We start from the raw sequence: 17,047 nt of genomic DNA, 5'->3' as shown, positions 1-17,047 counted from the left end.
CTCTTTGCACAACTTTTAATCAGAAGGGTTCAATCTCTTTCCTGTGCGAGTTTGAAGCCGACACAACAAAAGCGCTCAGAGGAGATAATGTTTGAAAAAAGGTGACATGTTTTTACTTAACTTTTGTTTTGAAGGGGTAATTGCCAACTTCCTGTTGATTTTAGCTGAAGGATGTCAATTAATGAAATGTAGGTCTAAGTGAGACCTACATAGAGGTTTTTGTTTCATGTCTCTATGACATTCCTACCAGAAGTTACAAGCAGTTTTGTCTGTGTTTTCTTCCTAAGAGCAGTTTTGTCTGTGTTTTATTCCTAGGGGGCGCTAGAGCGCAATTTTGAGGGTTTTTTTTTTTATTAGAGCGCAATTTTCACCAGTCCTGATGTGTGTGTCCAGTTTGGTGAGTTTTGAAGCATTTTAAGGGGGTCAAATTACAGCTCAAAGAGGCAAAAATGACATTTTTTAGGAAACTTTTGTTTTGAAGGGGTTTTTGCCAACTCAACTTCCTGTTGATTTTTGCTTAAGGATGTAAGTGTATGAAATGTAGGTCTAAGTCAGACCTACATAGAGGTTTTTGTTACATGTCTCTACGACATTCCTAACGGTTTCCTAGGGGGCACTAGAGCGCAAGTTTTAGTTTTGGGGTTTGTTTTTTTTCATCAGATGGCAATTTTCGCCAGTTCTGATGTGTGTGTAAAATTTGGTGAGTTTTGAAGCATGTTAAGGGGGTCAAATTACAGCTCAAAAAGGGCGGCGGTATAATAATAATAAAACCTTAGAAAGACAAAAGGGTCCTCTGTACCAAATGGACATTCGGTCCCTAATTAGAAATAATCACAACAGAAACATTTCCATGTGATTATAAGACATTTGCAAGAGAATAAAGCCCAGTATCAGACAACAGCTGATATATTTACAAGGAGGTGAGGAGCATGGCATCTTCCTGAGAGCAGAGCGTCATCCTTCAAACCAAATGGTGAGTCACCTTCTCTAGGAGGAACATCTTCATTAGCTCACTGACACTCCATCTGGGACCAGGTCATTATGATGTCATCCAGGCTCTGACACAGTTCACCAGCCTGTAAACATTATGATGTCATCCAGGCTCTGACACAGTTCACCAGCCTGTAAACATTATGATGTCATCCAGGCTCTGACACAGTTCACCAGCCTATAAACATGGCGGCAGGGCAGAGTAGAAGAACTCCTAAGGCCGTCATTGCAGCCTGGCTCGTTTCTCAGGAGGGGGCTTGCTTGCAGGTGCGGGGGCCGCCGACTTTGTGGCCTGCTCCCGTTCTTCTTGTTTGACCGTTTCTGTGAGTGGTTCCGGCTCTTTCTTCACTTCCACTGCAACACACAGGTGGACAATCAAATGGTCAACAATTGCCAGAATCTTCTAAAATACACTTCCTTTTAACAGTTTGAGCAAGACTTTTGACTGATACGGTATGCCAATTGCTTATTTTGTTAGGTAAGCATCATTGTTTGAAAGTAAACAGTGTACAGGTACCCCAGCACCTCCAAAACCCTCAAATCAAGACTCCAAACATCCCACAACAAGTTACTTTTAGACCTCCACCCCAGATCACACCTCACTCCAACCCACTTCTCCAAAGTGGGCTGCCTCAGGGTGGAGGACAAAGTCAAACAACTTGCACTGAGCCTGGTCTATAAAATCCGCTACACCTCCCTGATACCCAAGTACATGTCAAACTACTTCCTTAACGTAAATGACCACCATAACCACAACACCAGGGGGAGCTCCACAAACCACGTTAAACCCAGATTCCAATCTAACAAAGGTCTTAAGTCATTCTCTTTCTATGCCACATCAATGTGGAATGCACTCCCAACAGGTGGAAAAGTAAGTGCATCTCTATCCTCCTTCAAGAGCGCTCTAAAACAACACCTCCAGGCAACTTCAACCCTAGACTAACACCCTCCCCCATTCACATCCCACCTCCCCGAATTGTAAATAATCAAATGTAAATACTTGTTCTTATGCTTTCTGAACTCACTATGTTCTCTGCTGGCTGTACATATCCTACTAAGTCACACCTACACTGTTTCAATGTCCATTTCTCACATGATATCATTGTTGATGACTGAAGTACTGATATCAACCAAACCTAACCCTCCCGCCCCAACCCCCTCCACATCCCACCCCCCGGATTGTAAACAATGTAAATAATTCAATGTATATACTTTGACGATGAACTTGTGTGATGACTGTATTATGCTGATAGTATATATTTGTACCATCAATTGATGAAGGTGGACCCCGACTTAAACAAGTTGAAAAACTTATTGGGGTGTTACCTTTTAGTGGTCAATTGTACGGAATATGTACTGTGCAATCTACTAATAAAAGTATCAATCAATCAGTCAATCAATCAATCAGTACAATTAATGTCATACCTGGAATGGGCTTCTCTCCTGGCTTTGGCTGAAATTGCAGAGTGATAAAAAACACCAGAATCAATTATCAAGGTAATTAATTGTGAGAGGCACTACACATGTCGTGTAAATACTGTACATGCTCCTCTCCGATAGTTGCTGGACTACCTGATAGAAAGTCGGTGGAAACTTGGCCCTGAGGTCCAACAGGAGTGTGTCCACACGGTGTCTTTGAAACAGCGACCCGGGCTCCTCTTTCTTTTTAGACTTAGGCTTGGCTTTTTCTATGAAAACCAAACAGATTGTGCATTATTCACCTACTCATAGGGGTAGGATTAAGTAAGCTCTGCTAATTTTGGGCGTGCTGTAATGAAACAACTGGAAACGTGATGGATTACATTCTAATTGTATTGGATGCATCCTTGAAATGAACTGAACCCAGAGGTGTCCAAAGGGCAGTCCGGGGGCCATTTGCGGCCCACAGATCACTTTTTAACGGCATACAGGTTAAAGGCCTACTGAAATGAGATGTTCTTATTTAAAGGGGGATAGCAGGTCCATTCTATGTGTCATACTTCATCATTTCGCCATATTGCCATATTTTTGCTGAAAGGATTTAGTAGAGAACATCCACGATAAAGTTGGCAACTTTTGGTGGCTAATAAAAAAGCCTTGCCTGTACCGGAAGTAGCAGACGATGTGTGCGTGACGTCACGGGTTGTGGAGCTCCTCACATCTGAACATTGTTTACAATCATGGCCACCAGCAGCGAGAGCGATTCGGACCGAGAAAGCAACAATTTCCCCTTAATTGGAGTGAGGATGAAAGATTCGTGGATGAGGATAGTGAGACTGAAGGACTAGAAAGAAAAAAAAATAAAAAGGCGACTGCAGTAAGAGCGATTCAGATGTTATTAGACACATTTACTAAGATAATTCTGGAAAATCCCTTATCTGTTAATTGTGTTACTAGTGTTTTAGTGAGAAAGTCGGAGGGGTGTGGTGACCGCCAGTGTCTCTGAGAGAAGCCGAGGAGTCAAGATCACAACTGCCTTTTTGAGCTGCAGGATGAGGTCTCATAATCCACTGAAGTCTCCGGTAAGAGCTGACTTAATATCACAATTTTCCCATTCAGAAACTTGCTGGTTGACGTAGAGAAACATGTTCGCTTGACCGCTCTGTGTTAAAGCTTCACAACAAACAAAGAAACACCGACTGTGTTTCGGTTGCTAAAGGCAGCTGCAATCCACCAACAGCATTCTTCTTTGATGTCTCCATTATTAATTGAACAAATTGCAAAAGATTCAGCAACACAGACGTCCAAATTACTGTGTAGTTATGCGATGAAAAGAGACGACTTTTAGCCGTAAGTGGTGCTGGGCTAATATGTCTCCTCCAACCTGAGACGTCACAAACACGTGTCATCATTCTGCGACGTTTTCAACAAGAAACTCCGCGGGAAATTTAAAATTGCAATTTAGTAAACTAAAGCGGCCGTATTGGCATGTGTTGCAATGTTAATATTTCATCATTGATATATAAACTATCAGACTGCGTGGTGGCTAGTAGTGGCTTTCAGTAGGACTTTAAATGTAATTAGAAAAAGTTGCAATGTTGACTATTAACACAGAGCTGTCTTGCAGGCTATTTTTTTTTCTTTAAAATTGTCATCGCTCAAACAATAATGACTCAAAATCAATGTTGCTATGAATTATTGGCGGCTCCAATTATTTCACATCGAATATTACACTTTGAAATATTTTTGGGGGGGGAAATATTGGGTACTTTTGCCATTAAAAACCAATGTTTTCTATACAAAAGAAGCATAAAAAGAAACAAAATAAACCCATAAAAAATAATATTAAAAATGTATAATCGACGGATAGATTTTAAGCTGGAAATAAAAGAAAATAAAAAAAACATGTTTGACCTATTTTTAACATGTTTATAAGTGAATTCCTGAGAATTTTTGTGTTTTTTTTAAACTGTCATTGCTTAAAAAATCATGACTCAAACTCAATGTTGTTATGAACTATTGACTTACTTAAGGGAGGGGATTATTGCATATTTTTCTTCAACATAAAAAATATATATATTTATTAAAAATGTCGTCTGAAGTTGATCTAGATATTTACCAACTCAAAAATAAATTCAATATATGACTTATTTTTATGTTTTTTATGGCTGAGACCCTTCTGGGTCTCCAGGACCAAATTTGAGGGGATCTCCAAGGGTTGAAAAAAAACTATATATTGTGTAAGTTTTGAAAATAAAAAAGACCAAAAATGGCCCCTTCATGCTTTGTTTTTTCAGTGTGCGCGCATCCTTGGAAAAGGTTTGGACAAGCCTGTACTAACCCTGCAGACTATGATGTAATAGTAGGTACCTCTCTCCTCCTGGTCCTTGAAGTGCCACCAGTATCCTTTGGAAGGGTGGTAGCGACAGTACGACATGGCTTCATCAAACGCAGACTGGATTCCATGAACAGCAGAGAGCTGAAAAACAAATTTTCTTTCAACAAAATGCAATGTAGCCCACTTCAAATTGATGGTGGGTTTAAGGCCAAACACACACTATTTCACAAGACTTGTTAGTGGAGTCCTTTGCAATGGGCCAAGGACCCTATTGAAACTGCTGTGTTTTATTATTATTCCACACCTACGCGTTGTAATTTGACCCCCTTAACATGCTTCAAAACTCACCAAATTTGACACACACGTCGGTATAGCAAACCTTCCCAACATATTAAGCAACCAATCCCCCAAAATGAAAATTGCGCTCTAGCGCCCTCTAGGAAAAAATTACAGACAAAACTGCATGTAACTTCTATTAGGAATGTCATAGCGACATGAAACAAAAACTCCTATGTAGGTCTGACTTAGACCCAATTTTCATACACTCACTTCTTTCAGCAAAAATCTACAGGAAGTTGGCAAAAACCCCTTCAAAATAAAATGTTCGCAAAATATGCAATTTTTGCCTCTTTGCGCTGTAATTTGACCCCTTTAAAATGCTTCAAAAGTCACCAAACTTGGCGCATACATAAGGACTGGCGAATATTGCGATCTAATGAAAAAACCAAACCCCAAAACTCAAAATTGCGCTCTAGCGCTATTTTTGAATAAAACACTGAAAAAACTGCTCCTAGGAAGAAAACACAGGCAAAACTGCTTGTAACTTCCGATAAGAATGTCGGAGAGACATGAAACAAAAACCTCTATGTAGGTCTCGCTTAGACCTACATTTCATAGATTGACAACCCCCAACAAAAATCAACAGGAAGTTTTCAATCCCCCCTTCAAAACAAAAGTTTTGTAAAATCCGGTCACCTTTCTTCAAACATTATCTCCTCTGAGTGCATTTGTTGTTTTGGCTTCAAACTCGCACAGGAGAGAGATTGAACCCTTCTGATAAAAGTATTGAACAGAGTTTTGATAAGTTGTCAGGTTTTGATTTTACGCGCCTTCAAAGAATCCCTGTGCAAAGTCTCCTAAAAAATGTCATTTTTGCCTCTTTGAGCTGTTATTTGACCCCCTTAAAATGCTTCTAAACTCACCAAACTTGACAGACACAACAGGTCTGGCAAAAATTGCGATCTGATGAAAAAACCTAACCTCAAAACTCAAAATTGCGCTCTACCGCCCCCCTAGGAATACAACAGGGACAATTTGCTCCTAGGAAGAAAACACAGACAAAACTGCTTGTAACTTCCGGTAGGAATGTCAGAGAGACATGAAACAAAAAACACTATGTAGGTCTCACTTAGACCTACATTTTAATAATTAACATACTTTCGCAAAACTCAACAGGAAGTTTGATATTTTCACTTCAATACAACAACTGCATTACTTTCACAATGCATTAGATTCTCAAAATAGTGGCTCCAAGGCGTCTTCTAACGCTTATCCGGCCGTGGGTCTCGGGGGCAGCAGCCAAAGGCGGACCCGACCAACGCTGCTTGCAGCTTTAATTTTAACTGTTGTCTGCGGTCTCATTAATATTAACCTAATTTAACTGCCAAATGTGTGTAGTGCTGGTTTCCACTTTTTGGGCAATTTTGCCTACAATTCACAATCCCGATGAGAGAATAACACATACAGTATATCCTGTGTTTAATGCATTTTAATCTTGAATAAAGATAAATAAAAGTCTGCTTACAATGGAGCCAACGGGAGTCATGATTGCGTCTATTCCAACCATAAAATTCAATAACTATCTATAAAGTGCTAACAATACTCCATTTACATTTCATGATCTGAATATTAACCCAGTATTAGCGATATTGTTCTTAAAAGTGCTAGCATTAAGAAGCTACATCGGGTGTTCAACTCGCGGCCCGTGTGCCACATCCGGGACCCCAAATATTTTCATTTGACCCACTGAACATAGCCCAAGAAGGATTGAGGAAAGCAATAAAGCAGGGGTGCCCATCACGTCGCTCGTGGAGGGTGTGTTAGTCAATCGCCAGCCAGGCATTTGAAAAAATAGACCTAAAAATTAGCGATCATCAATCTTCACCAAGATGTCACTTTCATCACTTGATTGACATTCACGACACCTGAGGGTCTTGTGAGATGATACTGGCTGCTGCGAGCTCATTCTTAACAAAAAGTGATAGACAGGAAGGCGAGAAACACTTTTTATTTCAACACATTTGCTGTCAAAACTCTAAAGAGAAAATTACGTTAAACCAAGCGCTTAGCTCTGTTTACTTTGAGGGGAAATTACCGGAGAAAAGTCCTTAGTCCACTTTGATTAGCACGCCAAATGACACTAGCGCACATGCGCCTGGCTTTGTGTTGCCTAAAATGCATTAATTAATGACGGTTTTTCGTTAATTAAAACATTTGATGTAATTACTAACTGTCTGGAATTTTATCGCAAATTATCATTGTACCGTTTACTGTTACATTCATTAACATGTAAAACGTTAAGGGCAGTCACGGCATGTTTTTGTCGCAAATGTCGGTCAATTCTTTAGGGCTTATGGCAGAGGGCGGGCTATAGTACCCATTTGAATTGATTAGTACCCGACAACCCTACATTACATATGCCAACTTCTCACCGCTCTGGAGCTGATGACAGTGCCAAGATCTGGTGCCTGATAGACCACTCCTATTATGATGTAGTAGTCAGCCAATGGAATCACTGATGGGTAGAAACACACAATATGTTTAATGCAAAGATAATAAAAAAGGAATGCAGAATTCAACCATTTGGAGGTCACAGGGCTCACCTTGAGTGGGGGACTGTCTCTGTTGCTTGCGGACAATGTAAAGAATCGGCTCTTGTGCATGGAGAAGAATGTATTCTACTCCCACCATCTGACTGAAATGAAGAAGGGCTTGTAAGAAAAACTATTATACCAAGTAGAGCTGGGCGATATGGCCTTATTTTAATATCTCGATATTTTTAGGCCATATCGCAATACACCATATACATCGCGATATTCTGCCTTGGCCTTGAATGAACACTTGATGCATATAATGACAGCAGTATGATGATTCTATGTGTCTACATTCAAACATTCTTCTTCATACTGCATTCATATATGCACATTTTAAACTTTCATGCAGAGAAGGAAATCATAACTAAGTCAATTTAACAAAAGTGTATTTATTAAATATTTATTAAGCAGTGGCACAAACATTCATGTCATTTCAAAACAGAAAGTGCAAGATTGTCAGAGACATTTTAAGTGTCAAATAAGAATGAGCTGCATAATAGGAAATCAAATAGTGTTCGTCCTTCGCTATGTGGTAGGTTACTACGGATGTTGTTAAATTACATTTTTTTCATACGGTATTGATCTGGAAATGGTTGCCTCAGCATTTTGATGGTGTGGGTGTGTGGCACCAAACGTAGATGTTGACATGCGGAGTAAGCACTCTTCATTCTCTAGCAGGTGACTTTTCAAATGATGCTACACATTAGCAGTAATGCTACTTTTGGTAGCAACGCTTGTGCCCCACACTTGACAAACTATGGTTGTCTGTTCGACATATTCCCGCTTGAAGCCAAACCACCGCCAGACGATGGACCCCCTGCCGTTTTTCTCGGGAATTAATTCTTCCTTCATTCGCACCTTCTTTCTTTCGTATTACCACTCGCACGGCTCTGCTAGCATCACAGCTAACGTTACCCATGCTGCTACCTCTCTGATCCGCGAGGGCGTATACGTATGTGACGTATGACAAGACAGTATGTGACGTATGTAAGAAGGTGTGCTTGTTTTACGTCTCTGTGAGAAGGAGAGACAAGAAAGAGTGGGAAGAGCCTGTAGTGTAATGCCAGCAGCTAAAAGCAACTGCGTGAGAAGGTATACTCCAATATCACAATATAGTCATTTTCTATATGGCACAGAGACAAACCCACGATACATCGCCCAGCCCTAATTTTAGGTGTCAAATAAAAATTATCTGCATAATAGGATATCAAATAGTGTTCGTCCTTCGGTATGTGGTAGGTTCCTGCGGACGTTATCTCCTTCTGTTGTTGACTATTTTTTCATACGGTGTTGATGTGGAAATTTTTGCCCCAGCATTTTGATGGTGTGGCACCGAACGGAGATAGACAGATAGATAGATAGATAGATAGATAGATAGATAGATAGATAGATAGATAGATAGATAGATAGATAGATAGATAGATAGATAGATAGATAGATAGATTTAATGATTCCTTCAGAAGAGCTCCTTCAGGAAAATTAAAATTCCAGCAGCAGTGTACAGAGTTGAGATCAATTTAAAAAAAAAAAAAAAGTAAAAAGTAAAAAAATATGTTGACATGCAGAGTTTCAAGCACTTCTCATTCTCTAGCAGGTGACTTTTCAAATGTTGCTACATATTAGCAGTAATGCTACTTTTGGTAGGAACGCTTGTGCCCCACACTTGACAAATTAAAGTTGTCTGTTCGACATATTCCCACTTAAAGCCAAACCACCACCAGACGATGGACCCCCTGCTGTTTTTCTTGGGAATTAATTCTTCTTCCTTCATTCGCACCTTCTTTCTCTCGTATTACCACTCGCACGGCTCTGCTAGCATCACAGCTAACGTTACCCATGCCGTTACCTCCTTGCTCCGCGAGTGCGTATATGTATGTGAAGTATGACAAGACAGTATGTGAGGTATGTAAGAAGGTGCGCTTGCTGTCTGTGAGAAGGGGAGACAAGAAAGAGTGAGAAGAGCCTAAAACAACTAAACACAACTGCGTGAGAAGGTATACTCCAATATCACGATATAGTCATTTTTTATATCGCACAGAGACAAACCCGTGATATATCGTGTATATCGATATATATCGCCCAGCACTATACCAAGTAGAGCTGGGCGATATAGGGAGTATACATGATATATCGCGGGTTTGTCTCTGTGCGATATAGAAAATGACTATATCGTGATATTGGAGTATACCTTCTCATGCAGTAGGAACCTACCACATAGTGAAGGACATACACTATTTGATTTCCTATTATGCAGCTCATTTTTATGACAGTTTTTGAAATATCTTGTGTGACATCATGCACAAAAGTGCACTTTATTTGTTTAAAACTATTGTAGTGGCGTCCTGTACAAAAAGTGCACTTTAATTTAGTGTTGTTTTGATATGTCATCTTAGCTTGTTTTAAAATGACAATCTTGCACTTTCTGTTTTGGAAATGACATGAATGTTTGTACCACTGCTTAATAAATACACTTTTGCTCAATTGACTTAGTTGTGATTTCCCTCTCTGCATGAAAGTTTAAAATGTGCATATATTAATGCAGTATGAAGAAGAATGTTTGAATGTAGACACATAGAATCATCATACTGCTGTCATTATATGCATCAAGTCTTCATTCGAGGCCAAGGCAAAATATCCACATATATATGGTGTATCGTGATGTGGACTAAAAACATTGAGATATTAGAAAAAGGCCATATCGCCCAGCCCTATCTCCTCTCCTACAAAAAAAAAAAATTCCTTATTTCAACACAATAACAGTACAAGTGCAAAACACAACACAGGTGGAGTTAAAACACAAAAGGCTCCAGTTTTACACGAGGACCACTTTATTTATCGTATTTCCTTGAATTGCCGCCAAGTATATAGTATACACCTGACTTGAATTACTGCCGGGTCAAACTCGTCACGTCACGAGTGACACTTCACCTGTCATCATTTTCAAAATGGAGGAGGCTGATTTCCATAATTTGAAATCGCATAAAGGGAAGAAGATTAAGAGCTATTCAGTAGGATTTAAGGTCCAAGCTATTGAATATGCTAAAAAGAACAGTAAGCAGCTATGTTTTATTAATATACCGTAACTGCGTGTGTCAAATATGAGTCATTAAATGACTCCCGCCTCCTGGTGGTAGAGGGCGCTAGTGATCCTTCTTGCGACTACTCGGCTGCAGAAGAAGTGACAATGAGCGACGTGATATGTGCTGGGACGGATATGACGCAGGGGGTGCACAACGGACCTTTTAGGATGTAACACCACTACTCCTATGCTGGCTATGTAAACAACCGGGCTGAAATAAAGCATGTTCCAGTCCTAAATACCCAGTGTATTATTTATACAATAACACTTCATGGTGGCAGCGATGGGATGTGAATTATATATTTGAAGTGAATTATATTTATATAGCGCTTTTCTCTAGTGACTCAAAGCGCTTTACATAGTGAAACCCAATATCTAAGTTACATTTAAAGCAGTGTGGGTGGCACTGGGAGCAGGTGGGTAAAGTGTCTTGCCCAAGGACACAACGGCAATGACTAAGATGGCGGAAGCGGGAATCGAACCTGCAGCCCTCAAGTTGCTGGCACGGCCACTCTACCAACCCAGCTATATAAGAGATCGGGGAGGGGGAGTTAGCCGAGAATAATTCTGTCGTCGCCTGTACTTGAGGAGCCAGGCTAACTGATAGCTGCGGTCTGATAGCACTTTTCTAAACTGGACTTTCAATCGAAGCAGGAGGTAATAAAGGAAGATCTCCATCGAGACTTTTAAAACTGAAGAAAGATAAGGAAGACTTTTATAAACAAGTTATCGATGCTTTTGATCAGAAGGAGCTGGCATGGACTTCATTTATAAGTAAAGGTAAGACCATAATACCGTTTTTTTTAATTAAATGTGCTTTTCATGATGGTATCCTTACATCACACCCAAATTTTTACTGCATGCCTTTGGTAAGTGCTGAAGTGAGAAGAGGTTTTGAAATAATTAGCGCATGCTTGCCTTTACCGCATGCCTTGGGTAAGCGCAGGAGTGAGAATAGGTTTTAAATTAATTAGCGCCCCGGCGGCAATTCAAGGAATTACGGTATTTTGGATTTCAAAACCCCGCTCCACCACAAGTGTCACAACTTTTGCTCTTGGCGCTTTCAAAATAAGAGCTTATAACAGGAAATTAGCACCACCAACCATACAAATAAGTTCCATGATCAATTAGGAGTAGAACGACACGGCTGACTTACTTGAGGTGTTCCAGGGAGAGCCTCTGCATCTTCACCATCTCGTTGTTGCAAGTTCTGTCGTAAAAGGGGTTACTTCTCTCAGAGAAATACTCCAGCACACTTGAGGGGTTTAGATTAGGCACCAGACTGCTGTCCACCCAGGAGATGCCCAGCAGGTTGTCTGCAAAACCAAAGACGCACACATTCACGTAATTCGCTTTTATATGAGCAGGACGGTTTTATGAATTGGACTTTGACATGTTAGATCCGCTCCATATGCGGTCCTCTCCAAGGTTTCTCATAGTCGGTGCCACCTACGTCCCACTGGGTGTGAGTTTTTCCTTGCCCTTATGTGGGCCCTACCGAGGATGTCGTTGAGGTTTATGTAGCCCTTTGAGACACTGGTGATTTAGGGCTATATAAATAAACATTGATTGATTAATGACAGATGCAAGTCAGCCTGATAGCTAATGTTAGCCGCTAACAATATCCTTCTTTTACCCTCACTTGCTCAGCATTACGCGAAATAGTAATATCCAACTCATAACTCGGTTCCATATGGCCTCACTTGTTCTGATAAAACAACTTAGTTTTCTTACCTCTGAAATCCACCGACGCCATGGCCTTAAAAATAACAATGTCCCGCGAAGAGGGCGTCGCTGGTTGATGACGTCAGATGTATGTGTCCCTGCGAAGTGACGTCATTAACAAACAAAATTATTTGGCAGGTTTATGAAATAAAAAAAAAACATTTGAAAAGCAATTTTACCTTTGCAACCTCATTTTACTGTTGACTAAGTTTTATCAATAAATGTAAGTTTCTCAATACCTTTTTTTGTGTCTTTAAAAAATAATTAGAGATGCCGACTTGTCCAGGGTGTACACCGCCTTCCGCCAAAATGTTGCTGAGATAGGCTCCAGCACCCCCTGAGAGACCCAAAAGGGACAAGCGGTAGTAAATGGATGGATAGATGGATAGAACTCTACATTAAAACACTCTCTACTTCTAACAACCAGAAAACTGTAAAAACGATGATGTTGTGTGTGTGTGTGTGTGTGTGTGTGTGTGTGTGTGTGTGTGTGTGTGTGTGTGTGTGTATATACATATACCCCGCCTTCCGCCCGATTGTAGCTGAGATAGGCGCCAGCGCCCCCCGCGACCCCAAAAGGGAATAAGCGGTAGAAAATGGATGGATGGATGGATATATATATATCATTCTATTTTAGTTACTTTATTGAGTTTACAACTCCCTGGCGCTGTTTTTGTACTGTTTTGTTCTTTTTTTTAAATTATTATCTCTCAATTGTTTGTAAATGTTGCAATTTATAAATAAAGGTTTCATAAAATTCAAAAACAAAATAGCAGTTAGTTTGGTGCTATTTGTATTTACACTGTATGAAAAAAAAATTTGAAAAGGAATTTTACCTTTGAACGTCATTATAGTATTGGCTAAGTTTTATATTCATAAATGTAAGTTTCTCAACACCCGACCTGTTTTTTGTGCTTTTAAAAAAGAATTACAACCCTACATTAAAACACTCTCTGCCTCTAACAACCAAAAAGCTGTGAAAACGATGATGCTGTGATCCAAATTTAAATTATTTACTGAACTTGTGTGAGCCAGAGGCTTTGCACTTAGTTTTTTTTATACATATATATATATATATATATATATATATATATATATATATATATATATATATATATATATACATATATATATATACATATATATATATATATATATATATATATATATATATATATATATATATATATATATATATATATTGCATTCTATTTTAGTTGAGTTTGCAACCCCCTGGGGCTATTTTGTACTGTTTTTGAGCTTATTTTGATTATTATTATTTCTAAAGTGTTTGTAAATATTAAAGGTAAAGGTTTATAAGATTCACCAAAAATGATTCCCGGGCGTGGCCACCGGAGCTGCTCACTGCTCCCCTCACCTCCCATAGGTGTATCAAGGGTAATGGGTCAAATGCAGAGAATAATTTCACCCCACCTTGTGTGTGTGTGACCATCATTGCTACTTTGATTTTTAAGAAGACCATCATGCTAGCCTTTAAATAGATCCCTTTTTAGACCAGTTGACCTGCCGCTTCTCCTTCCTGCTCTGCCTCCCTCTCCTGCGTGGAGAGGTTATCAGGTGGCCACGGAGCAGCTTCCAGGGAGGATGCACTGGCTGTTCCGAGTCTGGACCATGGAAAAAACTCAACCTAATTGGGTTGATTTGAGATCAGAGCTTGTTCAGCCTTTTGAGGCAATTGTGATTATGGACTATATCAGTAAACTCGGATTGATGCATTTATGATATTTGAAGTTCCTTAGCTAATGTGTTTGTACATTGTGAATATATATATTGTTTGTGTTCATCTGTTCCAAAAAATAAGTTAACAAATTAAAAGCACATAGACAACTTTTGGAATTTTGCCGTCAAATTCAAATAATTGCTGTTTGCAAACATAAAACATACACTTGCACAAAACCTTAACAATACTAGATGTCCTCCAAGCATGTTACAAACCCCGTTTCCATATGAGTTGGGAAATTGTGTTAGATGTAAATATAAACAGAATACAATGATTTGCAAATCCTTTTCAAGCCATATTCAGTTGAATATGCTACAAAGACAACATATTTCATGTTCAAACTCATAAACTTTATTTTTTTTTTTGCAAATAATCATTAACTTAGAATTTCATGGCTGCAACACGTGACAAAGTAGTTGGGAAAGGGCATGTTCACCACTGTGTTACATCACCTTTTCTTTTAACAACACTCAATAAACGTTTGGGAACTGAGGAAACTAATTGTTGAAGCTTTGAAAGTGGAATTCTTTCCCATTCTTGTTTTATGTAGAGCTTCAGTCCTTCAACAGTCCGGGGTCTCCGCTGTCATATTTTAGGCTTCATAATGCGCCACACATTTTAGATGGGAGACAGGTCTGGACTGCAGGCGGGCCAGGAAAGTACCAGCATTCTTTTACGACGAAACCACGCTGTTGTAACACCTGGCTTGGCATTGTGTTGCTGAAATAAGCAGGGGCGTCCATGATAACATTGCTTGGATGACAACATATGTTGCTCCAAAACCTGTATGTACCTTTCAGCATTAATGGTGCCTTCACAGATGTGTAAGTTACCCATGCCTTGGGCACTAATACACCCCCATACCATCACACATGCTGACTTTTGAACTTTGCGCCTATAACAATCCGGATGGTTATTTTCCTCTTTGTTCCGGAGGACACCACGTCTTCCGTTTCCAAATTAAATTTGAAATGTGAACTCGTCAGACCACAGAACACTTTTCCACTTTGCATCAGTCCATCTCAGATGAGCTCGGGCCCAGCGAAGCCGGCGGCGTTTCAGGGTGTTGTTGATAAATGGCTTTGGCTTTGCATAGTAGAGCTTTAACTTGCACTTACAGATGTAGCGACCAACTGTAGTTACTGACAGTGTTTTTATGAAGTGTTCCTGAGCCCATGTGGTGATATCCTTTACACACAGATGTTGGTTTTTGATGCAGTACCGCCTGAGGGATCAAAAGTCCGTAATATCATCGCTTACGTGCAGTGATTTCTCCAGATTATCTGAACCTTTTGATGATTTTACGGACCGTAGATGGTAAAATCCCTAAATTCCTTGCAATAGTTCGTTGAGAAATGTTGTTCTAAAACTGTTCGACAATTTGCTTACAAAGTGATGACCCTCACCCCATCCTTGTTTGTGAATGACTTAGCATTTCATTGAAGGTGTTTTTATATCATGGCACCCACCTGTTCCCAATTAGCCTGCACACCTGTGGGATGTTCCAAATAAGTGTTTGATGAGCATTCCTCAACTTCATCAGTATTTATTGCCACCTTTCCCAACTTCTTTGTCAAGTGTTGCTGACATCAAATTCTATTTGCACACAAAAATAAAGTTTATGAGTTTGAACATGAAATATGTTGTCTTTGTAGCATATTCAACTGAATATGGCTTGAAAAGGATTTGCAAATCATTGTATTCTGTTTATATTTACATCTAACACCATTTCCCAACTCATATGGAAACGGGGTTTGTAGTCTGCTCCTATTTGCTGGTCTGCAAGGTCATGTTGGGCACATTTACCTCACATGTATCATTCCTTGTGTTTGCCTGGCGACAGCTTCTCCTTAGCAGCCCCGACATGAAAGAGCTTTATTTAGCCGGCGCCATATGTGCCAGTGGCCCATGTTGTCGTGCTGAGCAGCTCCCCAGTGCCTTATATTGTGGTCAGGAGCACGCATTTGCTCAAGGGATTGTGGAATTTGAGCGACACACCCAAAACAGCTGAGCTCACCACCGGTGTGGTGAATGTGTCAGCAGATGGAAAAAGAAGAGCTGCAGTGAGACAACTGGGCAGCAGTAATGTTCCAACATGTCCAGCACTTCAACAAGCAGAAGGAAGACTTGATCAACACTATTATTATGCAGCACACACACTTTGGGATGACATCACTGGCTCTCGGGGGACTCCTGGGAATGGTCAATTGTGCCATGAAAAAGTGTGGCAGCGGGAGCGAGATGTTAATCTGATACTGCAGGATCCACGTGGAAATGGACGTGAGATACTAAAATATAATGGACTAGTTCAAAATGAAACAAGCTGGTTTGCTCCCATCTTATTAATGTTACCACAAGTCTTATGAATACATTATGTTCTAATGTTATGCAAGCAAGAGTGCATAAATATATAAGCAATCACGCCTGACCTGTATGGTGGCAAAGGACTGATCTGGGGTGTCAAAACCTCGAAAATAAAAGAATGTGCATGTGAACGACTTTCCCTGTCGCTCGGGTTCCATGGACCACTCAGGAAGGACATGATCGCTTGAGCAGGTTTGACTTCTTTATTTTGCAATAAAGCTTGGCTGCAGTTCGGATCGCTTTTCAGCTCCATCTTATCTTGCCGATTGTATTGTACCATATGTCCCGGCAAGGAATCTGCGTTCAAAGGACTCCGGCTTATTAGTGATTCCCAAAGCCCAAAAAAAGTCTGCGGGCTATAGAGCATTTTCCGTTCGGGCTCCAGTACTCTGGAATGCCCTCCCGGTAACAGTTCGCGATGCCACCTCAGTAGAAGCATTTAAGTCTCACCTTAAAACTCATTTGTATACTCTAGCCTTTAAATAGACTCCCTTTTTAGACCAGTTGATCTGCCGTTT

The 17,047-nt window shown here is 40.1% G+C and overlaps 1 protein-coding gene across 2 annotated transcripts; it reads right to left on the bottom strand.

Moving 5' to 3' along the window:
• LOC133548896 (mediator of RNA polymerase II transcription subunit 6-like) lies at nucleotides 1-12,522 on the bottom strand. 2 transcript variants are annotated; one of them, XM_061893851.1, is made up of 9 exons: nucleotides 12,434-12,522; nucleotides 11,856-12,015; nucleotides 7,630-7,721; nucleotides 7,459-7,541; nucleotides 4,780-4,888; nucleotides 2,563-2,678; nucleotides 2,416-2,443; nucleotides 1,169-1,344; nucleotides 1-1,122 (listed from the first exon to the last, which is right to left on the bottom strand). In XM_061893851.1, exons 1-8 carry the CDS (start codon nucleotides 12,453-12,455, stop codon nucleotides 1,214-1,216), a joined length of 741 nt encoding a protein of 246 aa, XP_061749835.1. In that variant the 5' UTR covers nucleotides 12,456-12,522; the 3' UTR covers nucleotides 1-1,122; nucleotides 1,169-1,213. The 2 variants fall into 2 exon arrangements, with proteins under 2 accessions (XP_061749835.1, XP_061749834.1); XM_061893850.1 differs by having other exon boundaries at nucleotides 1-1,344.
• Between the last annotated feature and the right edge of the window lie 4,525 nt (nucleotides 12,523-17,047).

This window comes from Nerophis ophidion, linkage group LG03 (assembly GCF_033978795.1).
Source record: "Nerophis ophidion isolate RoL-2023_Sa linkage group LG03, RoL_Noph_v1.0, whole genome shotgun sequence".
Taxonomy (NCBI): domain Eukaryota; kingdom Metazoa; phylum Chordata; class Actinopteri; order Syngnathiformes; family Syngnathidae; genus Nerophis; species Nerophis ophidion.
Note: the sequence above shows the minus strand (reverse complement) of the source record. Positions and strands in the feature narration are given on the sequence as shown.

Excerpts from the sequence above, each read along its gene's own strand:
- LOC133548896 (XM_061893850.1), bottom strand. The coding sequence starts at position 12,455 with ATGGCGTCGGTGGATTTCAGAG. Across the intron at positions 4,889-7,458 it reads CTGTCATCAGCTCCAGAGCG|CTCTCTGCTGTTCATGGAAT; the intron begins GTGAGAAGTTGG and ends TTTGTTTTTCAG. Across the intron at positions 1,345-2,415 it reads AGGAGAGAAGCCCATTCCAG|TGGAAGTGAAGAAAGAGCCG; the intron begins GTATGACATTAA and ends TGTGTGTTGCAG.